The following is an 11,801-nucleotide window of genomic DNA, read 5'->3' as shown; positions in this document are numbered from 1 at the left end:
GGTTGAGTAGGACCAGGAGAAGCAAATGGGGGGGAGAAGTTGTTGAGGTTCTGGAGGAATGTGGATAAGGTGTCCTCATCTTCAATCCAGATAGCAAAGATGCCAACGAATCTGAAGCAATTGAAGGGTTTAGGATTCTGGTTTTTTTAGGAAGGATTCCTCTATATGGCCAATGAATATGTTTGCATAGGATAGTGCCGTGCAAGTGCCCATAGCTGTACCATGTATTTGTTTGCAATAATGCCTTCAAAGGAGAAGTAATTGTGAGTGAGGATATAGTTGGTCATGGAGACTAGGAAAGAGGTTGTTGGTTTGGAATCCATAGGGTGTCTGGACAGGTAGTGTGATAGCATAGCCATGGGCATTAGGAATGTTAGTGTACAGGGAAGTGGCATCAATAGTGATGAGCAGGCCACCGTATGGTAGAGGGAGAGGAACTGTGGAGAGACGGTTGAGAAAATGGTTGGTATCTTTTATATAGGGGGATAGGTTCCAGATAAAAGGTTGAAGGTGTTGGTATAAGAGAGCAGAGATTCTCTGTGGGGGCACAGTAACCGGCCACAATGGGGAATCCTGGGTGGTTGGGTTTATGGACTTCAGGAAGCATGTAGAAGTTGGGAGTGTGGGGAGTGGTAGGTGTAAGTAGAGACATGAACTCTGGGGGAAGGTTCTGAGATGGGCCTGAGGATTTGAGTAATGACCCGAGATCCTGCTGGATTGCTGTAATGTGATCACTGTGGCATAGTTTGTAAGTGGAAGTGCGGCTGAAAACTACGGTGATGGAGCCTTTGTCTGCAGGTAGGATTAAAAGATAGGGATCAGTTTTTAGATTGTGGACTGCGGTTCTTTCTGTAGATGTAAGGTTAGTATGCTTGTTGAGGGATTTGGGGAATGATGGTAAGGTAAGGTTAGAGGAGAAGAAATTGTGGAAAGTTAACAGGGGGTGGTTTGGAGGCAGTGGGGGTGGGTCATGGTTAGAGGAGTGAACTGAGTTAGGCGAGGTTCAATGTTGGTCTTTGGTTGACTCTGATTGGTCAGGTTGGTGGGGAAAAGTGTTTCCACTGTAGGGACCAAGAGGAGGAGAGGTGGTCTTTAACTAATAGTGCATGGTTGAATATGGGAGTGGGGCAAAAGGTGAGGCCATTGGAAAGGACTGATATTTCTGTGGAACTAAGGCTTTTGGAGGAAAGGTTCATGACTGTGTTGCAGGTCTGTTTAGGATTAGAGTTCTGTGTGGTAGTGGTGGGAGGGAGTTTCGGAGGGTGGAGTAAGTGTAGTAGGGTCTGCAAAACAAGGTTTGTCAGCTATGAGGGGGCGTGGGTGAGGTTTAGTGGTTATTGTAGAAGTGGTAGACAAAGGCCTCACCTTTTGCCCTACTCCCATATTCAACCATGCAGGACTAGTTAGACCTCCTCTCCTCCTCCTGGTCCCTACAGTGGAAATGCTTTTTCGCAACTAACCCGACCAACCACACTTGACCAAAGACCAACACTGAACCTTGCCCGACTCAGTTCACTATTCCGGCCAACCATGATCCACCCCCACTGCTTTCAATCCACCGTCTGTTAACTTTCCAAAATTTCTTATCCTCGAACCTTGCCTCACCGTTTCCCAAATCCCTCAACATGCATCCACAGAAAGAACTGCAGTCCACCACCTAAAAACTGATCCCTATCTTATAATCCTACCTGCAAACAAAGGCTCCACCACCGTAGTTTTCAGCCGCACTTACACCTACAAACCATGCCACAGTGATAGCGATCACATTACAGCAATCCAGCAGGATCTCCAGTCACTACTCAAATCCTCAGGCCCATCACAGAACCTCCTGCCAGAGTTCCTCTCTACTTAACCCTACCACTCCCCACACTCCCACCTCCTACATGCTTCCTAAAGTCGATTAACTCAACCACACAGGATTCCCCATTGTGGCCAGTTACTGTCCCCACACTGAGAGAATCTCTGCTCTCATAGACCAAAACCTTCAGCCTATTACCTGGAACCTATACCCCTATATAAAGGATACCAACCATTTCCTCAGCCGACTCTCCACAGTTCCTGTCCCTTTACCACACGGTGCCCTGCTCGTCACTACTGATGCCACTTCCCTGTACACTAACATTCCTAATGCCTATGGCTATGCTATCACACTACCTTTCCAGACACCCTATGGATTCCAAACCAACCACCTCCTTCCTAGTTTCCATTACCAACTATATCCTCACCCACAATTACTTCTCCTTGGATGGCATTACCTACAAATAAATACGTGGTATGGCTAGGGGCACCTGCATTGCACCATCCTATGCTAACCTATTCATTGGCCATATAGAGGAATCCTTCCTAAAAACCCAGAATCCTAAACCCTTAAATTGCTTCAGATTCGTTGATGACATTGATGGATTGAAGGTGAAGACACCTTATTCACATTACTTCAGTACCTCAACTACTTCTCCCCCATTTGCTTTACCTGGTCCTGCTCAACCCGACAAGCCACGTTCCTAGATGTTGACCTCTGCCTCAGAGATGGCTACATCAGTACCTCCGTCCATATCAAACCTACTAACCACCAGCAACACCTCCACTTCAACAGCTGCCACCCATTTCATACCAAGAAGTCCCTTCCATACAGCCTAGCCACCTGTGGTCATCGCATCTGCAGTGACGAGCAGTCTATATATATACCGAGAGTCTTACTGAAGCCTTCACTCAACATAATTATCCTCCCATCCTTGTACAGAAATAAATCTCCTTTGCCTTTGATTTCCCATCTCCCATCACCCATCACCTCCTAAAATCCCACAGTCCGGCCACAGAGGAACATTTCCCTCGTGACTCAGTACCATCCGGGACTGGAGCAACTGAATTACATTCTCCACTAGGGTTTTGACTACCTCTTGTCGTGCCCTGAAAAGAGAAATGTCATACTTACACAACCCCTGCTCCCAATCCCTTACCTTATGGTTCGTAACCCTGTAATAGACCTGGATGTAAGACCTGTCCCATACATCCTCCTACAACCACCTACACCACTCCAGTCACTAACATTACCTACCACACCAAAGGCAGTCATTTCATTTACAAGCTAAGCTGCAACCACTATGCTGTATTCTATGCAGGCATGCAACCAACAAGCTGTCTGCCTATGTGAATGGCCACCAACAAACTGTGGAGAAAAAAAAAAAAAAAAAAGTGGACCACCCTGTAGCTGAACACGCTGCCAAACATGATACCCCTCATCTCAATGACTGCTTCACAGCCTGTGCCATATAGATCCTTCCCACCACCACCAGCTTTTCTGAATTGCGCAGGTGGGAACTTTCCCTGCAATACATCCTATATTCCTATAGCCCTCCTGGCCTCAAACTACTTTAGTCACTGTGCTCACCCATCCAGCCCCCGCCCTGTTCCCATTCCAGCACTACACAGCCGTCATTTCACTGCCACACCCAGGCTTGTAATGTATTTTATTTTAATTTCTCTCCTCTCTGCTGGTTACCCCCTCCCCCCTCCTCACCTTCTCTCCTACCCTCTGTCTAAACTGCAACACTTCACCGTCCACCACTCCCACCATATTATCCCTCCCCCTCCCCACTTCACCCTAGCCTCCTCCTTACCCCCAGCCAATTGCCACTCCCATCATGCACTGGTGCAGCTGATGGCAGTGTAGTTTCAGCTCTGAGACTGCCTCTGAGACCGCAGATGTGTGTGCAAGTTGCGTGTGTGTGTGTGTCTGTCTGTCTGTGTGTGTTGTCCCTATCGCGGCTCAGCATCTCTGCTACATGGCGAGTAGCAACTTTCCTTCTCTCGTATTGTTACATTCCATTCTAGATTTTCCATTGTTCGATTAAAGAGTCAATAAGACTATAATTTTCACACTGGAAATTCGAAGCTTGTTTGTTGAATACTCTGTAGTCTTTCATTTATAACTTATTGTAAGATAAAGGCTTTTATCATTTCAAGATAATTAGAAAGAATTGCGTTTGAAACCATTATCTGGGCCCCATTAAATGACATTTTTTTCCTCCTTTAGCAGATATTGCTGATGCTGAGGTAATACAATAACACTTTAGTTTCCTGACATTGCAAATTGTTCTTACTTAGTTGAAATAAAAAAAGGATTATATGTATCTGTACATCACTTTGCAGGTAATACTTACAGATTATAAATGTGAGCTTACTGGAACAATGACTGCTGGAGTATTCAACTGATAACTTATGGCCTAATATGAAGAAACTGCTAAGCTCGTTAATATGTTAAGATGTCAGTGTCTCTGTAAATTCACTCCACATAGATTTGCAAGTCCTGCTTACATTCCTTCTTAAACAAAAAGTAATACTCTCATCTCAAATATAGTTAAAATTTAACATAAACACTGTTTTGTTTTAGTTTACATCTGTAATAAGTTTTCTCTGCTGGGAGAGGAAGACAAGAGTTTCTGTAATGGCCACATGGAATCATGAAGAAAACAAAGCAGATTTGCTGGGAAGTGTAAAAATAGTATCAAATGGTTATGGAGCAGTTCCAACCACAGAAGAAAGGGCAGAAATACCTTCTTGAATGGAAAAGAAGTGGGCGCACTGGTGTCCTACCTCAAATTTTATGTACTTGGATGTGTGTTGGGAAGGTTTTGGCTGTGAAATTGAAGAGTACGACGTCAGGAAACCTTATGTAAATGCTGAATGTGAACATTCACAGAATTTTGTTTGATCAGGAGCCCTGTAACCAGAGATGATGCAATGTTGAAGTGGAATACCATTTAATAGGTTGCAAATAGGAATGTTTCTGAGCTTTATTGCAGCTGCTGAAAAATTATATCTTTCAGTGTGTTTTTAAAATGTGGAAGACTGTTTTTGTACTTAAATTTGCACAAATCTAGGTTCCTTTGGAATAAGTATTTCATAAGACTACCTGTTAATAGTGCTGCAAGTGGGGCTCACAACATTACTATTTCTGCTCACGACACGTTCATTGCCTGCCTCTAGTCACACCGTAAACATTGTATTTGTTGTTTAAATGTTTTATTTATTTTAATGATTTTAAAATGTTATCTTTATAATGTGAAAACAATTTTCAATTTGTAAAAATAATTTTGTGATGTGTAAATAAATAATTTTTCAGGAAGCCTTTACTATTAATTATTTCATCCATTGTAACGTTTTGAGGCACTGTGAATGTGGGTCTCGGTTACACAGATTTATTTCACAAAACCACATTCCACTTCTTTGAGATGAATTACATGGTATTTGCAGCCACTATTATCAATTGGATAGCCAGCTGCTGGAAACACTCTTGACTACTTCTGTCAAATAATGCTAGGTACAGGAACTTTAAAGCCTCTTTCTACCAGTGAAATTAGTAGTCAAACTTTGTTTCATCAATCAACGAGGTATTTGACTTTCGAGAGAGAGAGCGAAGAAGAAAGCTGAGAATTTTGGGGTGTGAATTTTCGGTTCAAATCTTCTACATGATTGAAAAGGGACTTATGAAGCTTGTCTAAATAGTATAGTAAACTAGTCACTGGTACATGATACAACAGGAGGAATGCAGAGCCAATTTTATTGAGCTTCCCATTGAGGTAGAAGTCTCACTTGTCTGCAACTCCTTGAAGGCTGTTCTGTTAAGTGGGCACCTAATAGTGCACTGCTGACCAGCAACCCATCCAATGGGTATGCATTACTTGCTGCCCAGAAGCAGGCATTACTGTGTACAAAATTCGTCCAATAGTAGCCTGAGAACTGGGTAACCAAACAAAATGTAAGTATACCATCTGCTGAATGTCAAGTAGAGATTAGATTAGATTAATACTTGTTCCATAGATCATGAATACGACACTTCGTAATGATGTGGAACGTGTCAGGTTAATGAAAGATGTCTGTCCAAGATATTACATTACACAAAATATTGCATGGCACTAATGCTCATGTTAGTTTTTTTCCCTCCCTTAATTTATATCTAAAAATTCAGCCAATGAGTAGGAGGAGTTGTCATCTAGAAATTCTTTTAATTTATTTTTAAATGTTGGTTGACTATCTGTCAGGCTTTTGATGCTGTTTGGTAGGTGACCAAAGACTTCTGTGGCAGCATAATGTACCCCTTTCTGTGCCAAAGTCAGATTTAACGCTGCATAGTGAAGATTATCCTTTCTCCTGGTGTTATAGCTATGCACACTGCTATTATTTTGGAACTGGGCTGGATTATTAACAACAATTTTCATAAATGAATATATATACTGTGAGGATCCCTAGATCCTTAAATAAATGTCTGCACGATGACTGTGGGTGGGCTCCAGCAATTATTCTGATTACATGTTTTTGAGCAATGAATACTTTTCTACTCAATGATGAATTATCCCAGAATATGATACCATACAAAAGCAGTGAATGAAAGTAGGCATAGTAAGCTAATTTACTGAGATTCTTATCACCAAAATTTGCAATAACCCTAATAGCATACGTAGCTGAACTCAGACGTTTCAACAGACCATCAATGTGTTGCTTCCAGTTTAACTTCTCATCAATGGACACACCTAAAATTTTTGAAAATTATACCTTAGCTACAGACTTGTGTTCAAAGTCTATATTTATTACTGGAGTTGTGCCATTTACTGTACGGAACTGTATATACTGAGTTTTATCAAAATTTAAAGAGAGACCGTTTGCTGAGAACCACTTAATAATTTTGTGAAAAACATCATTTACAATTACATCACTTAGTTCTTGGTTTTTGGATGTTATTACTATACTTGTATCATCAGCAAAAAGAACTAACTTTGCATCTTCATCAATTTGGAATTGTAAGTCATTAATGTATATCAAGAACAGTAAAGGACCTAAGACTGAACCCTGTGGGACCCCGTACTTAATAGCCCCCCCCCCCCCCCCCCCCCAGTTTGAGGAATCAGCTGTTGTATTAACGTTACATGAACCACTTATTTCAACTTTCTGCATACTTCCAGTTAAGTATGAGTTAAACCATTTGTGCACTGCCCCCCTCAAACCATAATGATTTAGCTTATCTAAAAGAATTCCATGATTTACACAGTCAAAGGCCTTTGACAGATCACAAAAATTAACAATGGGTGATATCCGGTTATTCAGACCATTTAATATTTGATCAGTGAAACCGTATATAGCATTTTCTGTTGAAAAGCCTTTCTGAAAACAAAACTGACATTTTGTTAGTACTTTATTTTTACATATATGGGAGGCTACTCTTGAATACATCGCTTTCTCAAAAAATTTTTATAGAGCTGTCAGAAGAGAGATCGGGCGATAGTTGTTGACATCCGATATATCCCCCTTTTTATGCAATGGTTTTACAATGGCATATTTCAGTTTATCAGGGAAAACACCCTGCTCCAAAGAGCTATTACATACGTGGCTGAGACTCCTACTTAACTGGGCGGAACAAGCTTTAAGTATCTTGTTGGAAATGCCATCAATTGCGTAAGAGCTTTTACTTTTCAGTGAGTTTATTATTTTACTGATTTCAGGAGGAGAGGGTGGTGGAAATACCAAACTGCACAGGTATGGCCTCTTCTATTAGAAGCCTTGCCTCTTCTAGTGAAGATCTAGATCCTACTTTCTCAACAACATTTAAAAAATGATTATTGAGAATATTTCCAATTTCAGATTGTTTGTTAGTACACTTGTCATTCAGTTTTATGGCACTAAAGTCTTCCTGTGCTCTTGGTTGCCCTGTTTCCCTTTCAATGATATTCCACATCATTACGAATTGTTGTATTCATGAACTATGGAACAAGTATTAATCTAATCTAATCTTTAATTTTATTATCAGAGTTACTGATCTCAGACATGATACACATGCTTCTGGACTTTTTAATAACTTTTCTTAGTACCGCACAACAGTTTTTATAATATTGAACAATTTCGGGGTCAGTACTCCCTCTTGCTGTTAGATACAGTTCACTTTTACAGTTGCAAGATATTCTTATTCCTTTAGTTAGCCAAGGTTTTTTTATACATTTTCTTGGGAAAACAATTTTCAAATACCCTTAAAAATGTATCGCGAAATAAGTTAAATTTCAAGTTTGCATTGGGTTCCATATACACTTCATCCCAGTCTAGCTGCTTTAGGCTTTCCCTAAAGTTTGCAGTATTTATATTGTTAATTGAATGCACTGCTTTGAAATTCTGATTTGATATACTGCAGGGAGCTATGTCTTGTACTGTAACTAGCTGTGCACCATGATCTGAAAGACCATTCTCAACAGGATAAGCATTTATGTCCTTAAACTTATCTTGGTCTGTAAAAAAGTTATCTATCAATGTCCTGCTGTTCTTCATTATCCGAGTAGGAAAATCAATGACGGAGCTCAAATTGAAAGAACTGAGTAATACTACAAGGTCATTCTTCCTATTACACTCTTTCAGGGAATCAACATTGAAATCCCCACAAATGATAATTTGCTTCCCCCTGTCTGACAGATAGCACAACAAAGCATCCAAGTTTTCTAGAAATAGCTGAAAATTCCCTGAGGGGGACCTATACACTGTTACAATTATAAAAGTGCCATCATTTAGTTTTAGTTCAGTGGCACATGCTTCCATATGTTGCTCTACACAAAAATTTTTAGTTACTAAACTTTTTGCACTGTGGAAGCTTTTGACATATATGGCAACTCCTCCTCTCATCATGTTATCTCTACTTACATGTGCAGCTAATTTGTACCCATTGATGCTAACCTTTTGCATATCAGTGACAATGTGATGCTCAGACAGGCATAGTACATCTATTACATTCTCAGTTTCTATATCTTCTAAACAAAGCAGAAGATCATCAATTTTATTCTTCAATCCCCCAATATTTTGATGAAATATACTAACATTATTTTTCATTTACTTTTGTATCTTGAACTTTAACATCTTTAGTACTTGCCTGGCTGAGTTCCCCACTGGACACCGATCTTACACTAAAAGAGTTACCACCATGAGATGTAGTTCCTCCACCCTTTAAATTTCCTGCTATCAGCCCAGCCAGTTTACCCTTCCCCTTCTTGTTGAGGTGGAATAAAAGTTGGAATATAAACAGGTATGCTGTCATAACAAGATACCCTCCAAGGTAAGACAAGTTAGAGAAAACCATGGCTGTGTAAGGAGGGATTACTTTCACAGCAATTGTTTTCAAAAAGTTTTGTTACCTGTGGTAGCAAGAATGTTGAGTGGCAATGAGTAATAGAATGCATAATTTGTACCACCTAAATGTTGCTGTAAAATACAGGTGCCATCATCCAAATTAGAAAAGTTATCTGATAGTTCAATAAGAGATCAAAGTAATGGTTTGATCCTGAAGTCGGGCAGCTGATCATGCATTTTACAAGTGCTGATTGTGACCGTGTGAGAGATTAAAATGAGCAAAGGTGCACAAAAAAAGTCTAAAATTTTTCTTATACTCTTTCTTATAGATGAAATAGTTAAACATATCAGTGAACAAATACTTTGAACAACAATGCTTTCCAAATGTTTGAATCAATGGTTGCCAACAAACAAGAAATCAATAAAGTGGTTGGTTGATTTTTGGATGCCAGCGTTGAACTTCCTTCCATACATATACGTTGACCCAGAACCCATTTTACCTTCCACAGGACCATTTGAATAGTGAATGGAGATCATTTAAAAATTCTTCTGAGAATGCTGCATGTTGCAAACACTACAAAAGTTCACACTTTAGGTTGTCTCAAAGTTAAAATACTATGATGCTGACAAAATAGTATGGAATGAGATTTTCACTCTGCAGCGGAGTGTGCGCTGATATGAAACTTCCTGGCAGATTTAAACTGTGTGCCCGACCGAGACTCGAACTCGGGACCTTTGCCTTTCGCGAGTTCGAGTCTCGGTCGGGCACACAGTTTTAATCTGCCAGGAAATTTCAAAATAATATGGATCGATAAACCTCGAATAACATTCCAGGGCAAATTATATTCAGGCAGCATTTGAAATAAGTCACAAGTATGGACTAAAAGGTTTAAGCCTTGGCTGGCATCGACATTTGTTGTTGCATAACTAGTATGGTGTGGGTCAACATGACAAACTTTTTAAAATTGTGAGAACAGTATTTTATTTCAGATCAACTTCAAGAACCACACTTACGATTCAGATGCTTCTTCTGTCATAAAACAACTGTATACAACTAAGCAAAATGTAAAGGTTATGTTGTATAGATTCTCATACACTTTGTGAGACATGCCCTTCGCAAATACTCATTGCACATTTCACACATTGGTCTACAGGTACTGCAGGAATGGTTGGTCTTACTTGATGATCGATATTCCTGCAAGGGTTGTTAGAAACTGGAGTCAATATTCTACCAATGGCATGATGCATTTCGATAGGGAAATGGGGATTCAACTAGACCTATGTCTACTTCTTGAACTATATTGCAGCCAGTATCTATATTGTTGCTGTTCTCTGAACAGTTCACCTTTGCAAAATTAATTTTTCATTTGTAGGCCTATTTCTTATTTGTTCATCCACCATACTGTCAGAGGAAAGACGAGAACCAAATTTATGTTTCATTTGCAACGACGTCATGATTCATTGCAATAAACCACAAACTTGAAAATTTCCTGACCAAATTATATGCTGAAATTCTCATGTTGCACACTGGAGGCTGCGATGATCATCTGAAATTATTCCCTTTGCCAAAGAAAGAACTGTTACCTGTATCTGGCTCTTTGTCTTCACTAGGAGACAATTCGGAGTTTGAATCACGTTCTCTCTCTTCATGTGTTCTCTCATCAGCTTTACCACTAAAACTGTTTCGTTCAAGGTGAGAAGTGTATAAGTGTATTACAAATACAACCATAACAAAGTGTTCTGTAACTGCTAAACTTTAATTGCACTTACGATAATGAAAGAAACCAGCCTGCTTGTGCATCAATAATTCTTACTTAACCGGTGTACTAGAGTAGATTACTACTAGTTCCATGGATCATGAATACGATATTTCGTAATGATGTGGCACGAGTCAATTTTTCAAGCATGGTGAATAATCGGGCGTGATCCTGCCTTTTCTTCAACAATAGAATTGGCCTTATTGTTGATTTTGAAGCTGAGAGCTGTTTTAGAAGAGTCACGAGATTTAGACGATAAGACTTTTGAAAAAGAACTGCGCAAGTGGCATTTTGACCCGCACTAAACCAGTTAGGTCAAATCACGCTGCAATGATGGCGGCTGCTACAGTTTCTGAATTTTCATCGTCACATTACTGGATAAAGGAAATAAAACGCCGACAATTATTGTGACGAATTTGCGAAGATGTATCCAACAAAGGCGGAACATTATGTAGCTTACTGAAAGTTGGCTTACCAATGTGTAGATCTGGTAAGTAAATTCATAATAAAGAATATGCGTTTGTTTGCTACAATTTGACTAAATCGCCAAGGAAATTCCAAAGAAATTGTAAGGGCACAACAGACATGGGGAAGTGCATTGTTAGCTGTAACTAATAGGCGATGTGCTTTGTTGGTGGTGCACATTTTGACGAATTAGATAGGAATAAACTTGGGCTGCGGTCTTCTTTGGCACAGAAACAGCTAAGTGAAAAATCTGTGCAATGCTTGCGTTTATTTACATATAGAAGCCGATTTAGGAATTTTTTCTTGTGCGAGATCGCGTGTACAAGATCGTGTGCCGATTAAATTTTTCTAGATTCGCATATTTTACTGTTCGCGGTGTTTCCGCATAATCTTTACTTGATTGTATCAGTAGGCCTACCCATTTGTATTGTGATAGTGTGAAATTTCGAACATTCTCGAGTGCCGCGATTAACTAGTACT

The 11,801-nt window shown here is 39.9% G+C and overlaps 1 protein-coding gene across 2 annotated transcripts in view; it reads left to right on the top strand.

Annotated features, from left to right (window-relative positions):
- LOC126337068 (MFS-type transporter SLC18B1-like) overlaps positions 1-5,125 on the top strand; it is a 117,135-nt gene extending 112,010 nt beyond the window's left edge. For both annotated transcript variants that reach the window (XM_050001400.1, XM_050001399.1), the window contains exon 12: positions 4,391-5,125. In XM_050001400.1, coding sequence (XP_049857357.1) covers positions 4,391-4,561 — 171 coding nt within the window. In that variant the 3' untranslated portion in view covers positions 4,562-5,125. The remainder of the gene's footprint in view (positions 1-4,390) is intronic.
- The last annotated feature ends 6,676 nt before the right edge of the window (positions 5,126-11,801 follow it).

The sequence above is a fragment of the Schistocerca gregaria genome, chromosome 2 (assembly GCF_023897955.1).
Source record: "Schistocerca gregaria isolate iqSchGreg1 chromosome 2, iqSchGreg1.2, whole genome shotgun sequence".
Taxonomy (NCBI): Eukaryota; Metazoa; Arthropoda; class Insecta; order Orthoptera; family Acrididae; genus Schistocerca; species Schistocerca gregaria.
Note: the sequence above shows the minus strand (reverse complement) of the source record. Positions and strands in the feature narration are given on the sequence as shown.